Source organism: Gadus chalcogrammus, chromosome 22, assembly GCF_026213295.1.
Source record: "Gadus chalcogrammus isolate NIFS_2021 chromosome 22, NIFS_Gcha_1.0, whole genome shotgun sequence".
In the NCBI taxonomy this organism is placed as follows: domain Eukaryota; kingdom Metazoa; phylum Chordata; class Actinopteri; order Gadiformes; family Gadidae; genus Gadus; species Gadus chalcogrammus.
Window position 1 is genome coordinate 12,213,042 of NC_079433.1, and position 20,325 is coordinate 12,233,366.

A 20,325-nucleotide genomic window follows, 5' to 3' on the forward strand; every position below is an offset into this window, starting at 1 on the left:
CTCCACAACATACAGGCAAGTAACAGACCAGTTGTCCTGTCAATCCATCCCTACGTATTCCTTAACCTGTCGGCGCCTGTGGAAACAACTGCGATACTTGGTGCTTGGGTAAATAAGACCGATTGAGTGGAGAGAGCAGACTCAGGGAAGGGGCCGGAGGGTTCTGGATAGAGGATTGAAAACGCATAGGGGGTGAGTTGCAAATGAGCTGAGCTTGGAAGCTGTATGAACACCAGAGGGTGGGATGATGGTGGTGGTGGAGGTGGTGGGGTTGTACGATGGTTGACCGTGATTGACGGAGGGGTCGGCTGGTGGTCATGTGGGGAAGGGAGTTGTGGTGATGGGTGCCCGGGTGCAAAATGGAACACTACAATAGCAAGAACAAAAAACCAAACCAAAACAAACACAACATTTGCCCATTAGCGGCACACAGTATGAATGGGTCAATGGAGGCATCAGGGGCCAGGCATTAACCTGAAGCGCACTAAAAGCATGCTTTAATCATGCTGCGGAAACACCAGGAGCCAGTGAAAATGATTTATGGCGGGCACAGGCCATGCCCCGTACACGCACACGCAGTCGCACACACATGCACAAGTAAATCTCTTGCCCTTGTATTCGATTTTTTATGAAACCTGGATGGATATTTCTTTCCCTTTATCGATGTCTGATATGGATATGGAAATAAATGCAAACACAACTATGTATGAACATAAACAAACCACAAAAAAGTTGCCACTTTCTTTGCTTGGAAACAATTGCTAATCAACTGATTTGCTATTGGCCCAAACAACCATCACCAGCAGGGTACTCAAGCATCTGACAAACAGGTAGCATCCCTCTGTTGATACAGAAACCCAGACAACACTTTGAACCAAGCAAAATACACAACCAATAACACACCCGTTTCAAAGCTGTCATTTCACAACACAAAAACAATGCTTGCCAGATACTGAGCCTGGTCAGCCCATCGCACTCCACTGCTAACACGTCCCCAGTGACCTGAGAAGCTTGGTCACGTTAGCGCTTTAGACAATTAGCCCCGGTCCCATGGAAAAATGGCCGCTTTGGCAGTCGCAACTCACCGGGTCTTTAGCTTGCTGTGCTAACACGGCGTAGGTGGATATCCTGCTGCACAGACATTTGGTGTGGACGGCGGTTGAAGTGAGCGTTTGGCAGCCTTCTGTGCCCCAGTTTTCTGCTCCGGCTTCCCTGGAGGTGGGACAAACAATGGGGAGTGGTGAGTCTGACAATCATTGCGTTGAGTGTGCACCCAAAACACAACACACACATGAACACCAACACGCTAGCGCATGCACGCACACACACACACACACACACAATTTAACGGCAATGGCTTTTACACTCTGATGTATTTATGCAGTCTAACTTGAAGTGGACATTGATGTCCTCTGCAACACATACAACATCTCTTCCCACAGATGAATGGCTGTTTAGCCCGCTGCCAAAAGCTTTGACACATGATAAACCCTCTTCATTCTTCCGAAACTCTGAATTTTCCAGAATATGATGCTTCAAGAAATAAAAAATAAAAAAGACTTGGCATTTAGTGAAATGCATTCAAAGAACCAGACTGAAGCAGAGAACAGGGAAGCAGTATGCATGCATGTCCAGTTCTGTACTCGTACGTTGGCTGTGCGTGGGAGTTAAACAAAGAAAATACTTTTGTCCATCCTAGCGAGTGAAATGCACATTTGATCTGGCCATGGAAGAGAGAAAGCATTTCCCTCCAAGCACTCTAATAGAGGGACGAGTGCGAAGGCCGATCGATGGGACAGCGGTCTTTAACTCAGACTAATTACATTGGCTCCACACGCTACACATTAGCCTCAGCGTTAACCTCCCTCCAAGCCCCTTTGTGAACCTGTTATGGGGCAGTCTGTGAGGTGGGGAGCGGCCGTCGCAACAGGCGGTGGTTGGTCCAGAGATTAAAAGGTCAGTTGGAGTAGTGGGTGACTTTATATCCAGAATCAATGATGTGTTCTGAATGCCAGTGAATGAATCAGTGTTCCAATCGATTGATTGATTAATGAATGAATGAAATGAGCCCAATGAGTTGGGTACTTGTTGTATTCTACAGTAACAAACACTTCCATGGAGCCGCTTGCTGTCATTAATTGACTGTTCTCAAGAAAATGCGCTTACGGCTAGAGTAGCTCACTATTACAAAAAAATATTGCAGAGGCATGAGGGTATTTTTGTTTATTGTTGCATTGCTATATCTTCTTTCTTTGTCAGGCTTTTGCACCGATTCATCGTTTGACAAACGATCGAATGATAACACGCCTTAATAAAGGTCCCCACCCCGTCTCAAAATATTAGCTTGAAATAGCTCGCATTTCCCCTCACGCTAGCACTTCACACCATTAGGAATTTGCATACGAATGTAAATCCCTCCAAATCATTCAAGCAAGTGGAATATTCATAGTACCCAGAAGGCAATGTTTCTGTACATCTATTTGTTCGGTTTGTGTGTCACAGCGACACCAGACTTATTTCTTCTGCGTGACATTTCAAGAGCAGAGACCTCTTTATGTAATTGCTCACATGTCAACATCATTATCGGCAAATTCGGTTTATGAGTACAGCATGAAACGACCATTTGAATATCTGTCATCTTATATAGACTTAACAGGAAATATTAAAAGACAAAACAAACACATGCGGAGCACATACTCACACACGTGCAAACACACACTCATAAACCCCCTCTCTCTCTCTCTCTCTCTCTCTCTCTCTCTCTCTCTCTCTCTCTCTCTCTCTCTCTCTCTCTCTCTCTCTCTCTCTCTCTCTCTCTCTCTCTCTCTCTCTCTCTCTCTCTCTCTCTCTCTGCCCCGTCCTTTCTCTCTCTCTCTCCCTTATCTCTCAGTCCCTATTGCTCTCAGTCATAATGTCAGCAATTTGAGAGCAGTTCTCTGATGGTTCGGCAACTACCGACACTTCAAAGACTAAAGATCTGAAAAATCACAGAATCACCATGATGGAGCGATGCTCTGCGTAGGCTAGCTGATAGGCTGCTGCATGCTGGCAGTGTGCATGTGTGGGCGTGTGTGGGCATGTGTCTGCGTGTGCATGTGTTGAAGCCATTGATAAGCATCGGAAGGATGATAGAAATGCAAATTGGGGTTTATTTAATTAGTGGCTAATCAGCAATGTGTTGTTTGGAATATATGTAAAATAAGATAAATGTGTACAATTTCTGTGTTAATGTGTGGTTGCGTTATGCACAGGGTTTCAAGAAGGAACTAGAGACTAGTAAATTGATCCATAAATGAATGAAATTAGCATGGCACCATAATGACAGACGTAGACGGCATTCATGTAATGCGTATCTATGCACGCCTCTCGGGTTCTTCTGAGCTAAACATGTTCAAAGGTTTTAAATGAGAATTCGATTTGCATTTTCATTCGCGGCTGTTGGACATTGACCTGTGACTGACATCCCTGAAGATTAATTCATTACGAGCGAAAAAAGTAAAATCCCCCATTGACGTGTTTGTGTTTGCGTCTACAAAGACGCATAAATGCAGTATAATAGTCCATTGAGCATTATGCCCGCCACGCAGATAGGAATAAATATGTCCTTGTGGATTTATGCATGTTGAAATTCAGATACATGCACACAGGATACATCCATCATCCATAATACAACGGTAAGGCCATAACTAGTGGATGATAAGTTTATATTTGATTCCTAAAATAGGGAACTTGACAGTGTTTATAATAATACTTACACACACATAATCACACAAACACATGACCATCATTCGTATGACCACAAAGCAGAGCTTTTGTATTATAGAACTATAAAGGGCTGAATGAGAAGGTACTGATGAACTGTACCTTCTCACAGCCATGCTTGCAAGAACTTCATCTGATCCAAGCTTTTGTTTAGCCAAAAGGCCAAGTTGACTACTTTGGTCTGAATGATCTCGATTCAACCGTAAAGGGAGGGAACCTTAGGTCACAAAATATGTTATTCTATTCAAAAAGACTGAGGCAAAAAGTATAGGTCATTGTTATTTATTTATTTGTCTATTTATTCATCTATTTCAGGGAATTGGTTCAGTGTTGACTTGCATGCTTAGTTTGTGTTATATAGTGTATTATTAATGTGGGGTCTTCATTACAACCTGTATCAATTATGAAACAGATCAGAGGTTTACCAACTCTGCAGGCAACTTCAATAAACAAACGGGCACCTATTTAACACTGTTGATAGCTTGCTACAGAGATATAACGCATAACTCAGTGCGCATGCAACTATTGATTGAGGATGAGGATTGCATTTGCAAAACCCTTTAGCCAAGAATTTGTCCAGTTATTTCTCTTTAAAGAGCATTCTGTATATAAAACCAAAGGCAACTAAGAGGGCTAAGTCAAATTGAGGCTTACACATTCTCCTGTGGAACATCAATTTAGTCTGCCGAAAAAAAAGCCCAGAATGGAGTCAGATCAAGGGAGCATGAGCAGACAGCTCAAATGATTTCACGGACAGATGCAAAAAGCAGCCAGTAAATATATACAAGGCACACATACACCCACACACAAAAACCCACGCATAAAAACACACTATCGGGAGTATATTGTGTACATTGCTGCAATATTTACATATATATTCTTTCAGCATTTATTTACACAAATTTCCCTTATTATCCACACTCACTAACCCATGATTAACCTTTGGATGAACCCCAACCATTGAAGCCTTGTCTACGGTAGTTATATTCCACTTTCCCCTTAAGCCATTCCCTGCTCTCAAGAAAATTACAGATGGTACAACAGATCAGCAGATTATGCCAGGAGATCTATCTGGATTAGGTGTGTGTCAAAACATAAACATAAAATAATAATGTGGGTTTATTCCCTGGCTCTCATCAGATGGTAGAACAATCTAAAATAAAGAAAAAAGAAAATAAACACAACGGTGTAATAAAGTGATTTTGCTACAAATGCAGTCGAATTCCTCATTTGCGACCACCCATGTTGACAAAATGATTTGCTATAGAACCTAAACAGATGTAATGGGTTATTTCACACTAAAGACATTATACAACAATTACCAATAGAGCAGTCATATAACCTTTGTTATCTATTGTCAATTAGTTACCTGAAAATGACTTTACCTCCACTGGCGTTTCATAACGGACTGAAATCCGGCTCTCTCGGGTACTTTGGTAAACAAAGTATTATTGTTCTTTTATTTTCTTTATTTTATTTTTTATTTTTTTTGGGCATTTTTAATAGAGATGGGGCCAAATTTACTGTAGATAACTTCCCATCCTAAACTTTTATTCATGTATACGAACACCAGCTCTCTCACGGGGCTACGGCACTGTTTTACAACTACTTATTTTTCAGACTTTACTATTATAAGGAATTACAGTGCACATATTCACTTGGTTGGATATATCCAATGGAACAATGCAATTCTATGCAAAATCCTATTTAGTCTGACTGCATAGGGAGGGATACATCATCACCATTGAGCCTGCTCTCGAGTATCGAGACCGATTGATTGTCTGTGTATAGGCTCCCATGGGGTGTAGCACCATATGTCTGGTCTGGAGCTCGCTGGATATACGCAAGTCAGTGGAATGCCTTTTGGCATAAACCGGATCGTCAATGCGTTTGTACGGGCGGTTAAAAAAAGCCATGTTTAAATATGTGGTGTCTAATCGCAGCTGCATCTGTGTTTTGTCTGTCTCTGATTTAATTAGGTTAATCTCAAGCGCCCTTCACATAACAAGCCAATCTAAGTGCATTGATTACGTACGGTTTCGAGGTAATCCAAAATATCCACATCCAAAGCATAACTCTAAACTATTTAATCATCTAAAATAATTTACAATTTGTCGTAATTGGTACAATGACCCACAGTCACGTGTTATCAATACACTTCACTTGTTAAGCCTTTTTTTTAAATCATCAGGTACAAAGTCAACACTCCCTCCTACCCGTCATGCATCGTCATGGAAGTGACATTAAAATAACCCATGGCCATAGACTTACAATTGTAGTGCATCAAGGCCTATTTACCAACCTTGCATAGTTTCGGTTTTACTTTGGGTTCTAGATGATCTTACAACAGGGCCACATACTGACCCACTTAATCCTCCATGTTTTAGTACTGGGGGATCTGGGGGGTTTGTGGCACAACACCCTGTGGCGGCCCTTCATCTCCCGTGTAGTGATACTTTGTCAATGACCTCCATTGCCACCCGTTGCTCTCTGACATGGCCAAAGGCTAATTTATAAGCCTCTTTACTTCGATAATCTTTCTTCTTCGTGTGCCGGTTCTGTGCTAGCTTGCGAAAAGGAAAGCTGTGCTACATAGAGATTCTCCACAGGCTGAAATGGCTTGCATGTTCTGTTCTTCTGCCTTCAGGGTTTTACACAGTCACCAATCACCCATAACACCAATATCATAGCTTTTACTGATCTACTTCTATAATAAATGAATCAATTATTTTAGTACTAATCATTTACATCTATACTATTTTCAAGTATTCATTCAAGTATCTAAAACGTATACAGTTGCCTTTTTAAGTTATTTTCGACTAAAGTAGATGAAAACTCAAGTATTCTTCAAAGTACGTTATTCAAGTACAGAAGTGACCCAGAAAAAGAGCGGTAGAAACATCAACTGTTACTCACCAAGCAGTGCGCTCACGCTACAGCTCAACTGACAAAGAGGCTGGCGGGTTATTCCAATGTTCGGCGGAGCGTCGAACATATAGTTCTCTTCTTGTGCTCCCAATACTGAGAGTACAAGCTAGTGTACATCCAGCATGAGACTTCACACACCCAGATTGCTGGTAGCGCTTTTTCCCAAAGGGTACACATCCAGGTCACATGATGATGAAATCAATTCAGCAGCAGCCGCGGCACCACCACCAAATAAACAGCTTTGGCTTCACAATTCCCTGCACTGAGCGCCCTTGACGGGTACTTCCCCAAAGTCTCAACAGCCCACAATTATCCCCAAAAAACAGGCAACAACATTAGCAAAAGTTTCACATTTTCCCGCACCGGGGACTTCAAATTCTAACCCCTCGCTTTTTACGGCCAGCAGTGTCACCAGATCTAAATGCCTATGGTCCTCCATCAGAATACACAGTCTGCGGACACAGCCAAAGCGCAGAGCTCCATGTCGTGGGCCAGTAAGCTCCGGGTGTCTGTCCGTGCTCCTCTCCACCACTCCGCTGGTCGAGAAAGCCCCAGTTAAGCCCCTACTGGCCCATGTCCTCGCTCTGAGGCAGCTAGCTTTCTGACATTGTTACTGATCCCTTCTGCTCCGTCAGATGGGGAGGAGGGAGGGGAGAGGAGTAGGGGGGGGGGGGGGGGGGGGGGGAAGTGGGACAGAGTTTGACAACACCCCCCCCCCCCCCTTCCCCCTCCTCCTCTTCTCCACCATCATCACAGATACACACGCACAGATGGCGTGTGTCTGAATGCATGGTATTCAAACGTCTATGGAGACATACATATTAGGGAAGACTTAACATTTGCAATCCTGACAGCCAGAGTTTGGATTAATAGTGCTGATAAGGCTCTGAGTGATTAGGATTCAGAGAAGGTCTGATGCACATTAAATTGTTCAGTATTTTTTTGATATGGGGTGATTAGCAAGACAGGTCCTTCTAAGTGCTGCTAACAAAAGTCTGAAAGACACATTTTCTTTGGCTGTCTTCCCTGAATACGGCATATTTTATGCCACGGCAATCCCCAGAAGGCCGAAGCACATTGAGACTGAAATTGACGGGGGTAGCTTTCGGAAAAAAATGATTGCATATGCATTCCCAGTGCCTCAAATTCCCCAACAATGCAATTCAAAGACGCCAAAATAAAGTGGACGAGAAAGCGCCACTATATGGACGTGGCTTTTATAGAGAGTGCACGAATGGTGTTGTAATATACGGAATTCGAAACTGGATGTTTTTTTCCTCTCGGCCACGAGGTCAAGGATTGGACAGTGCCAGCCTCTCTTTCCACTGCTGTAGCCAATCCCTCGGCAGAGTAGTACACTCTCTCTGTCAAAATAAGGGCACACCGGCCTTTCATGCTGTGTGATACGCCATTATATCTTGGAGGCTTAGGTGGATAGGTGATGGGTCGGCAGTGGGGTCAGAGGTAGGGTGAGGAGGGGAAGGTGTAATATGAGCCCTGTTTCTTTTTTTTTTTACCGCAGTAATCCACCCGTTCACACAAGAGATTAGAAATGGGATTAAGTGACTGACCCGATCACACGCAGACACACACACACGCAGAGACACACACACACACACACACACACACACACACACACACACACACACACACACACACACACACACACACACACACACACACACACACACACACACACACACACACACACACACAGAAACACACACACCAACAACCACATCCAGACACACTGACTCACACACTTACTCATAGACAGACATGTGACTACAGTCAACCAGTTACCTAACCTAACATTTATAGTGGTGTGCATGTCCATTAGGTAGTACTTTACTTGACTAAATACTCTTAAACAGATGTCCAGTTAATGCCTGGCTGCACTGGAGATTTCCCATGTGGATTATAACGTTCCCTTCTACCCTGACTCATAATACGGTAGGATAAATGGATGAATGAGTGTAGCGAATAAGACGTGCATTTATTAAATATGTTTCTCAGAGTGAATTTTTGGACTAATTGATTTAATTTGTGTGCAAATCTGGAGAAGAGTGTTCCCCGGAGAGGAAGGGTCTGAGGGTTTGTGTCCACTGATCTACAGATGATACCAAGGACCAGTGCAGATTAGGAATGGATTAAACCCCTCCCTCCGCCTCCACACACACACACACACACACACACACACACACACACACACACACACACACACACACACACACACACACACACACACACACACACACACACACACACACACACACACACACACACACACACACACACGCACTTGATTTAAGTACTCTGAAACATAGGACGTCGATTTATGGCTCAATGCTGCTCTGGAGCGCCATGGTTAATGCATGGCCATTTGAGATTGTGTATTTGGATTATTGTGGTACCTTCTAACACTGCTAACACTTGCATCAGTTATTAAAGAAATAAAGAAAGATGGGCATTATTACATAAATGCACATCGGTGTGCATATTTGAATATTGCAATGTATATTTCATGGATTACTCAAAAGAGGGAGGCCATTTGCGCCCACAGAGAGAGCCGTTCCGTTAATATATCGCACTGTTTACAAAGTGGAAAGAAGTATGAGGAATGCGTCCAATGTCTCAATATACCCATTCATAACTCATGTAATCCTCAACTGGGTCAAGGTAAAGAGATGCTTGAAGCCAAGCCAACAATCAACCTCTAAGAAACATTCAGTTCCAAGGTGAGAGAGAGAGAGAGAGAGAGAGAGAGAGAGAGAGAGAGAGAGAGAGAGAGAGAGAGAGAGAGGAGAGAGAGAGAGGAGAGAGAGAGAGAGAGAGAGAGAGAGAGAGAGAGAGAGAGAGAGGAGAGAGAGAGAGAGAGAGAGAGAGAGAGAGAGAGAGGGGGGGGGGGGGGGGGGAGACAGACAGACGGACAGCACACATGGATAACCCTTGATCCCATAACCAACATGGCCGGATTTGCATGCTGCTCTGCTATCAAGACGTGCTATGCCTAACAACGTCTATTTGTGTCCCATATTTTGTTTTTTTGCAGAACAGGCTGAGAAGACCGGGGGCTGTAGGGGTGGTGGTGGTGGTGGCGTTGGTTAGGATTTGTTGAGGGATGGAGAGTACACAGATTCCAATAGGCAGATGGCACGGACATATGGGCCTGTTAAGGGGCTAAATAAATAAATAAACACAGACGCATAAATACCGAGATGAACCGTGCACGACGCCAAAACGCCAGGCCAACTTTTTGCCGGCTGAGGGAGCGCTCAAAGTGTAGAGTGATCTCCGGTCAAAGTCGCTTACTAAGGCATGGATCAAAGCACAGAGCTGCAGCCGAAGTCATGTACATAAGAGCCGGGAGTGGGCAGTGGGGCGGGGGGGGGGAGGGGGCTGACTGCGGGTCCACTTTCCATCCTTAATCCTGGCTTAAGTACGTACATTAGACAATGCTGTGGTCCAACAAGAGGCTGGGCAGAATCCGAAACAAAAACCCTACATTACGTAACCGTTGACTTGTAGATTTCCCTTTCCTTCCAGTCCTCACACCCATATTGTTCTTTATATATACATTTGCCACCATATCTCTGCTTTCCAAACATCACACTGAAACTAGTGGGGCAGTGACATGTTGGTAGAGATGATTTCAACCAAACCAATGGCATACGGCAGCATACATTGATCATTACAACTCGCTAGATAATTTGCAGATGCAAACATATCGACAATCTATGCTGGGGTTCAGAGAGTACCAGTGGTCCGACAAATTTTGGTAACGTAGGCAAGATTTTATATGATAATTTATTCATCCCAAATTAAAATAGAATTGATAATCAGAAACTCAGGATTCAAGGTTGGGTTTTAGAGGACACGAGTCTTCTTGAATGTATCAATCATTGTCACGGATGCACTTATGATGCAGCACTTAGCCGGGAAATACAATCGTACACAATTGACTAACCTAATGGCTTGATTACCATACCTAAAATGCATGTACACATCTAAATGACGTTTGAACACTGCTCCGATATCCTTCTCTATACCTAATATGATGCCTCTATCTGTTTTCCATAAACTATGGCTGACCTTAGCTCTTAGCTAAATTTATTATGGGTCTAACCTGTTGCTCTTATACCCATGCCATGTGTTGGGTATAAACAACCAAGTGATCGCCACTATTAACCACTAATATCAATCCCGACTATTATTGATCACTTCCGATCGCTGTTCCACATGTTCCTTGTTTATTCCCTACATGTTGCCATGGCCGGGGTTGGCGATTTATAGCAGAACAAACAGCAGTAGCCGCCAACTGTGAAAGGAAAACAGTAGGAGAAGGCAGGTCTCCATGCTGGCGTCTTGTCTTGAATGCTACTACACACATAAAGCAAATGATAAACAGCAGGCTCAGCACTGTGAACCAGAGGAAGGCAACAATTTGCGTTTGCAATGCGCTCATAGAGCCGGTGCCCCGGGGGTTCGGGCTGTTGACGTTAATTTATTTATTCCATGCCTTATTAGACCACACAATATTAAAGCATTAAACATAAGTACTTCATTGGACCACGTTTTTTTTAGTGCTTACACTACTTCTGACTAGTTCCTGCTTCTACGCATAGAGTGGTCAACACAACACCGTATAAAGTTTTAAGGGTCTGACATAAATCAGAGCCTATAGGCTTCTTTAGCATTCCCTTCACCCTGATATAGACTGAATTTTTACCTGGATCCGAGAGATGCTTCACGAACCACCTCAAGAGTGCTTGTCCGTTGAGCCTGTTTCTCGGAATAAACAATCAAAACCAACATAACCTGAGGCATAAAAGTTACACTTCATCGCTGTATAGCAGGAACCTCCTCTGGCTTGCTGGGATGCCTTTGGGTCATCGTGGTGCCTCTCCTTACCTCGACTGCATCTACTTGAGCAAGAGTGGAGGCAGGGGGTGCTCTCTGCTTATTAAGACATAATCGACTTGAATTTCGGCAGTAAAATGTATCCTCCGGCTTTCAAAGTTAAATTTTCCCCAGAAAATAGTCTTTTTTATTGTTTTTATTACCTATTTTCCTTGTGTTCAACCTATTTTCCTCGTGTGCAAGATGGTGTCTTTGTGAGTGTGTGTTTCTGTGTGTGAGTACTATGCATTTGCGTGTGTGTGCTTGCGTGCGTGTGCGTGCGAGTATGTGTGCATGCGAGTATGTGTGCGTATGCGTGCGTGTGCGTCAATGCGTTTCTATTGCCAGCCCCAGCCAGATCCTCTGCCACCCACGGCGCAATCATTCCATTTGATCGATCTCGGTTGGCGCTGCTTTGAATATCTGCTCATAATTATCATACGTCTATCAGCCCGGGCTTACTTTGCCTAATGTATCGCCTAATCACTGGCAGCGGCGATTTGGACCATGTCCACATTCAGGTCTTTCAGTTTTTCCACTGTGTTTGCGTGACACGCATCAACTCTTATTTCCTCACTTGATATTCCGCTTGGCTCTTTGCCCTCGTAATGTTGGGGGAATTTAATTTGATTGCAGTAGTAATCTGCCAGCTAGTTAATTGACTTTGCAGAGCTTTCTCTCCTTCATCTCCCCTTCATGTGGAGGGGGAGAAGAGGGGAGGGGGCAGTGCTGATTACCCACAATCTCCCAACTCCCATGTCGACAGACCTGTTCATTGTTTGCTTTAGCCACACGCGGTAGTATCGATGATGTGGATCAGAGGAGGGCCGTGAATGGACTGACTCTTTTATGTGCATCACTCTGGATGGAGAACAGGGCGGTGGGAGTTTTGAGTACAGGGCGTAGGAGGGGTTGGCTGTGGTCGGTTCTCAAACAGACCACCGATGAAGCATTTGATGTGGTGTTTGAGTACGGTGATCCTTTTCATCCGGATCCGGGGCGGGGGTTGTGAAGGGGACTTGAAGTTTATATGTGAGGCGGTCAAAAGCTAATTCAGCTACTCCATGCTTTTGATCGGGAACTGGTTTGGCGTGCCTAGAGCTATTGACCAAATGTGTGAGTGCCCAATCTGGGGCACCGGCTAGAATCAATTGCTCTACTTATTCTTCTATGCCGGGGCTATGTGGGGCAGCTAGTATAAAGAATGCGTTTCACGATCAACAATGTCGATGACTTAATGGCCTGAATAGGAAGGGATCCGGAGATAGCCCATTAGGGGAGATTCAGGAGCCCTGGGGCCGAAATTAGCAATGCATTAACGGCGACGTTGCCTTGATAACGTGGCCGCCCTTGTGACGAATGAGGCAAAGGTCACGCCTTGAAATGCAGTGAATAAGGGAACCATTAGTTCGATATAATGCATTAGATAAAAACTTCCCAGCCCCCTGGAAAATAACTTTTCGTGACTGATGTTCTCTTTTAAATGCTTTAAAACACAGACAATAGTGTTTGTTCTCATTTGCTAATTTAATTAAAGCCAAGACAGGGAAATCCATTAGTCTGTATTCAGTTCATTAATAAATGGAGGGGTGTAGAGCAAACAGTAGTACGCATGAGCACAAGTGGAAACACACGCACACAAACTACCCCACGCACACACAACTCCATTAAGGGTATCATCCGTTGGCTCTCATTCTCTCTCTCTCTCTCTCTCTCTCCCTGCCTCTTAAACGCACATGGACACACACAATAGATGCCCACAACTGACATCCCGATTGACCTATCCTACAAACATGTCACAACAAAAACACATTAAAAAAAACCAACACAGCTAGACACACACACAAGACCACGAAACACAATCACCGGCATGCATTCAGAAGGCAGGAATTGGGGTCGACTTACGGGTTGCCGTAGTCCCACACCACACACTGAGGATCCGATGTACCCTGTAATATAGGAGAGAGAGGGGAGGAGGGAGGCAGAGAGGGAGGGAGGGAGGGAGGCAGAAGGAGACAAGATAAGCTGGTGTCAATAAAATAGATGAGTGGGAGAAGGAGACACAGGGCGAAGCCATCGTAGCTCATTGCCAGAGGAGAAGGAGTGATGCTCCATGGGTAACGGAGAGCGGTAAAAAGACAATGAAATAGAAAGATGGAGACTAGTGTGGTGGTGGTGGTGGTGGTGGTGTGCGGAGTGGGAGAGCCAGGGTTGAACGGCAGCAAGAGTCATTGCTCGAAGATCCAATAGCTACTTTCGGCTGGACGAGAGAGGTTCAATTCAGGGGAGAGAGAGAGAGAGCGACGACGGGGGGGGAAAAAAAAAAGAGACTCAGAGACCGAAAAAAATGCCAAAGACAATTCTAACAGGATAATGCACGGTAAATCACGGCCGTAAATGTGCTCCAGTGCACCCCTGGTGCACTGGTTTAAGGTTTCGAGTGAGAACGAAAAAGGGCGGAAAAAAAAGAGTCAGTCAAGGTAGACTACAACCTCAGAGAGGTCATGACACTAGACTAGTCTACTTTTTTTTTTTATCCTTTCATTGCTCGCCCGCTAGCGGGTATGATGACTCACTCAGAGCGCTATGGATAGCCAATCCTCGGCTGTTGCAACGCCGGTGTAACTATCTTGGCGATGGGGTGCTGCTCAGCGGTGTGCGGTGGGCGAAGGCAGGGCCGACCGCACGACTCAATCACGGGATCGATCAGAGGATCAACCGACTCTGACGGAAGCCCTCGAGTGTGTTTTATCGGGGCGGTGATCTGTGGATGAACTGCTTTATTTTCCTATTATTAATCGACGACCTTTGCTCCCCCCTCCCCCCGTTCCACGACAACGCCTGGCCCCCGGGGGATGGCGGGATGGGGGGGGGATTGGGGTCTTATTGGGATTGATTTCCAGTAAAACGTGCGCTACGGACCGCCTCGGAGGTACTTCCGTCCGAACTGAGGCCGAGCGCTATCCTCCCTCTACGCGGCGGCCGTTTGAGCCAACGCAAATGGTCATCCGAGGCGAACTCCGTGACCGGGGACAAACGTGTCAAACCGATAGATGGAAAGAATATCGGTGATTAAATGGCGGTTCGGGTTGAAAAGAGGTCAATAGTAACACGGCTCTACCGAGGGAGCGTTCTGTGATAGAGTGGTTGTAGGGCCAGGACGGCACCATGTCCCTGTCCATCAAAAAGCCCTGGGGGGGCTTTCAGTCATTCCCGGGGAGGACCCTCTATGGAAGAGCTCCCTCTGTTGGTGAAGCGGGTCATAGCACAGACAGTCCCCGGAACTCTGCGGCTCAAAGTGATGACAGAGGGGAAAATATCCTTCCTCATTACAGGGTTCCCCCCCCATACCGTCGGAAGGCAGGAGGCAATTACCTAAATGCCACCGTGGACTTTCTTGGGATTATCTATGCAATAATAAGACATCCAAAACAAATAAGCAAACAGACCCAAAGCAAGATGTCACATTGCAACGTTATTACGTGAAGGTCACTTTTTCAGCTGAGCCCTATGCTAGATTTGTGTAATTTATGAACAGACCTTTCCACTATGAGGCGTCACGGCCAAACCCCTTGCCAAGCCCCGCAGCCCGGACGGACTTGAGATCAAGCGATAATGCAATATTTACGTCCACAAGGGATCAGAGGGGCGGGGGGGGGGGGGGGGGGGGCTTAGGCTGATGGATGGAAGCCATTGCGGCCGCCGCCTCCTGCCTCCCCCTCCCCCACTCACCCAACCAGCAACTGCCTCGCCACATGCTGATCAGTGCCGGGGACATTAGTTATTGCTGGGGCCGTGCATTAGCATTAGCATTAGCAGGGCACTGCTGTGCACTGGAGTCGGTTAGCTATTCCGGCCATCAATCAGCCTGGTGAGGTGCCCATACATGGGCGCGTTACTTTTTCTTCCTCTACCACTGCACTCGCTAACTTTCTCTCTCTAGGAGGGTGAAAGGGGAGGGGGGCCACGGTCCTTAATGGCGCAAGCCCCTCGACTGATGCCTTTCACAATGCCATCAGATACAGATTTCTTCATAAATCCATAATGAATGGTGTCCATAGTGAGAGTGTGTCATATACAGTTCACAGCCCCTCCTCAATCTATCACACTTAAATATGAACAGATACACATACATACACACACACACATACACAAACAAACACACACACACAAACAAACTATTGTGGAATACGATAATATAAAAGAAATGCATATTCCCTCTGGAATAGAAAAACACTGTAGCCCTCTAATGGAAAGGGGGTATTTATTTGGAAAAATGAAAGAGAGAAACCTGGAAGATAAATGTTACTGCTGAAAGTAAAGTAGATTATGGCTAAATAACCAGCAAGGCTTTTAAGGGATACCATCATACTTGTTTGAATAACCCTGAGTATGAGTGTGTGCGAGTGCATATGTTTGTGGTGTAGGTGCGTGTGCATGTGTGTGTGTGTATGTGTGGTGTATGTGTGGTGCATGTGTGGTGTATGTGGTGTGTGTGTGTGTATGTATGTGGTGTGCCTGTGGTGTGTGTGTGGTGTGTGTGTGTGGGCGTGGACCAAAGGGGGGAAGTGAGTAGGGAAAGCTCTTGGCATCTGGACTGCTGCTCAGTTCCTCCTTAGCCACCAGTAAGAGCCAACATTGGCATGTGCATGCAGACACACACACGTACATAGGCACACTCCCAGCCAGCGAGCTACCCACCCACTCACACACACACAAACACACACACACAGTTGTGGTTAGGTCACGAGGGATGAGTGTGAATAGGTTGGTAGTTCAGGACCAGATGTCCTCTCAGCAAGGACATGACCGCGTACAGAAACCCCTGGATCCCCATCCTGCTCACCCCCTCCCCCCCCCCCCCCCTCACACCCCCCCTCCCTCCATTACAACCAAGACGCAGGCCCATGGCAGCTGTTTCCACGGCAATGCTTCACCATGCCTGGCAAGGTCATTAGCCCCGTACATCTGACAGAATGGAACTCTGTGTTTTGATTTGACTTTTGTGATTCCTCTCTCTCTCTCTTTGGTGATCTCTCTCTCTTGCTCTCGTTCCCTCACCATGTTCCCTTAAGAGAGAGGATATAATGTATTATGCATATGGATACATGTTTGATGTGGATGCCTATATATGTGTGTGAGTGTGTGTGTGTGGGGGGGTTCGTCTTCGAGTATGTGAGTTGCACGCAGTGAAACACGCGGCATATCAAATCACCAACTAACAAACTAATAAACAAACTAACCGACTCACCTACCAAAAAGACCAACTATCCAATGCAGAAAAAAGCACCATATAGCAATAAACTAAAGTTTAACTTGGGGTTAAGAAAAATACTAAGAAAGCAGGCATGTCAGGTGAGTTTTAGCATAGACCGGGGCCAGGATCATAAGAGTTTCAGGTTTGACTGCGAGTTAACGAGAGTGCAAGGGAGACTTTACAAAGTACCCGGGGAAGAGGAAGAAGTACAAAGGGGTTTATGATGAAGAGCAGTGCAATGTTGTTGACCCCCAGGTCCTGGTTAAAGTTGTGAGTTGCACGTTACGCATTTCGTTTGTAGTGTGTGTGTGTGCGAGCGCCGGAGGCCTAGTATCTGATTAGATTACTGGAACCCCCTGGAATACACAGTTATTGCCAATGTCGGGGCCCACGTGTTTCTGAGAGTCTGTGTACGTGCGCTCACATTATGCGAAAGTGCGCACGTGTGTGTGTGTGTCTGTGTGTGTGCTTGTGCACGTGTACAATTAAAGTAAGTGCCGATCAAAAGGCGTCAAGTATATTTGCATTCATCCAGGGAATTTTTCTTATTATTTTTACATAATTGACTGCCTCATGGTATACACACATAAGGTATTCTCCATGCTGGAGACTGTTTATGTATAACTTTATTGCAGAAATTAAATTAAAGTCAAAGGGTGAAAGAAACAGCAGGTTCATATACAGGAAATGCTCAGCAGCCCTGCTGAGTGTGGGTTTACAGGAAAACAGTAGGCAGCCATAACCCATTGTGCTCACCTGGTTTTGCCTCTGTCTTTTATCCAATGATACTTGGATAGAATTCAGATATGTGTCATTGAGGAACAGCTGGAGAGTTATGGAGGCATATTGGTGCTTTTGGTAAAGTGCAAAAATTTCATAACAAAATGTATTATTCTGAAAGCAAAAGTGAGTGATTATATAATGGAGATCAAAACTTAGTTCATTCCGATCAAAAATATTTATAATTCAAACGGGTGTAATTGCTTTAAAAGTTTTGAGAGCAAAATAAACGCATTTCAGCCACAAACACCTTCGATTATGGCTGCCCTTCCCCCTTTGGCGAGGCTGTCTAATGCTTTGCTCTTCAGCAGAAAAGGTAGAAGGGTTATAGCATACCAAAGCAATTTGTTGCAATAAAATATCAGATAACTGAGATTAAACTAAATCCATTCCAACTGCAACTAATTTAATTTCAAACAAAAACAGAATAGCTTTCAAGGTTTTTGAGAATACACTTTTTTTTAAATGCTGTGGGAGTGTGTGTGGCTGATGGCTGGTTTAAGCCGCCTCACCTAGCCTGAGAGGATGGGTGAGGCTGCACACCTGTTGCATATTGAGTAATCAGTGTGGACAGGTTAATCCAGCCATCTCCAAAACAATCAGGAAGAGTTCTCCTAAATGTATCATCACATTTTCCACAGACCAGGTAGCAATGTGTGGTGCACCTCTGGCATGGGAGGGGGGGGGGGGGGGTAGGATGTGGAGTCTTAAGGGGGGGGGGGTTCACGTTTGCTCATTCGCGTAATCGAGCAATCGCGCACAAAATACATTTCAAAGTGGATCGGCCCACTTCCCGACCTCCAGTCCCTGCTGCAGAGCGAATTCAAATAGTCGGCACAACGGGCTGCGATCTAACACCGTAATTTATATAAACTATAACCGCATTTCACATTAATCGCAAATATCCCGCTGCTTCGGGTTTTCCTTTGAAGGCGCGTTGAGAGGAGGCGCGGACGAATCCGCTGTCAGTGCGTGTGCAGTGTATCAGTGATACGCGGGTTCATCCAATAAGTGGAAGTGTACCCGCGCATTGGCATGAGTGCGTGTGTGAACGAGAATGACAGGGAGAAAGAGTGCTATGCGGAGTTTAATAAACGGAATGATATTTATATTTTTATCTTCATCATTATCAACGATGTGCATTGTTCCATAAACTCATGACCCTTATTTTGAACGCTTGCTCTCATTGTTCTTTTTATGAATAGGCATTCAGTGTACCAAATAAAAGTAACAAAAACCCAAGTGATAAAGTATCAAATAACAACGCCATGAGCTGGATGTGATCGATCCAATATCATCTCTGTAGAGTTGGGGAAGATAAGCTTGCTCGACTTCCACTGGTCAACAAAGAATTACTTATTTACGTGGTTTTAGTTTTGCTAAAAGTTACCACAACCTGTCTTTGGCGTTGTATGGATGCGTGGCATGTGGGGCAGTTTGGCGCGGTGGCATTTTAAACTCGTAATGCCCAACAGTCACTGGTGCAATAACAATGTTGAATGATCAATCGCATCCAGCTCATGCGGTTATTTTTCATATGCATTATTGGTGTTGTAGAGGTTTTCACATAATAAAAACAACTCCCCTACTCCTACTCCATAAATAAGAAAAGCATTAGGGCAACGATAGACTTCCATGGCCAAACATATCATTCTTAGGTGTTCATGAATTGTTCTTTACAGATAGCCCCAAGAAGGGCTATCTATAATCGACTCATAACATTATATTTTGATAAGTAAGGAGACATTATTTTAGATCATTACTTGGGTTGTGCTTAACTTTAATGTGGTACTCCGCAAGACATGCCTGTTAAATAACAGGGAGACAGGTGGCACGTTTGTGGTATTTGAAAAACGTGCTTACGTGAACTCCACAAATATGGCTGATTCGGGTAAGTGCGATCTGGAATAGGGTCAAAAGTGCAAGGGTCAAAGGTTCAAAGGTAAGAGGCAGAATTCACAACCCAAATGTTTGACTTTGCAACCGAAAACAGTCCCTTTGCAAGCGCCCAGAAAATGTAACCAATATCAAACCATTAGACATGCTAACCAAACTTTCATTTTACTCCAAACACATTTGAACTATTTACTGTTTTTGTTTGAAATATAAATATTTTTAATTGTAATGCATATCGTTTTGATCTCGACCATGTCATATTTTAATGCAACATACTTTTTGGCCTCTCAGAATCATTGCTTTATTTGTAATGTAAAAGGTTTTGTTCTCAACAAAATACACAAATATTACGCTCAAAGGGCAAACCAGAAAGCCTGTCAAAAGTGGGGAAAAGCAGCCGAAATTAAAGGTGATTTTGTGGTCAAATGCATTTATTTTTCTCTCAAAACTATTAAAGGAATTATTTTTGTTTAAAATAAAAAATATTTCAGAATGGAATACATAATTTTGATGTCAATCATATAATGTATAGGCTATAACTTCATTTAAAAAAAACGTGTAAGCATCTGTGATGCAATGCAGAGGTTTTGCACTCGACACAAAGACACCAATCCACCTCCATCGGAGGTTAGGGGTCGTATTGCTCACCAATGCCTACAGGTAGATCCAGATTTAGATCATCATTGTTTGTGTAACAGATCTGCTCAAGATGAGATAGAATGAAAAAATAAATGTAAGCGCAATAAAATAGAGGATAAATGTAACCGTATATCATAGAAGAATGTGTATGTGTACAAACAATG

The 20,325-nt window shown here is 44.4% G+C and overlaps 1 protein-coding gene across 1 annotated transcript in view; it reads right to left on the reverse strand.

Annotated features, from left to right (window-relative positions):
• The window catches only part of adgrb2 (adhesion G protein-coupled receptor B2), a 159,246-nt gene that overhangs the window by 60,850 nt on the left and 78,071 nt on the right, over nt 1–20,325 (reverse strand). The window contains exons 16-17 of the mRNA XM_056583195.1: nt 13,495–13,538; nt 1,086–1,212 (exon numbers count right to left, since the gene is read on the reverse strand). Coding sequence (XP_056439170.1) covers nt 1,086–1,212; nt 13,495–13,538 — 171 coding nt within the window. The remainder of the gene's footprint in view (nt 1–1,085; nt 1,213–13,494; nt 13,539–20,325) is intronic.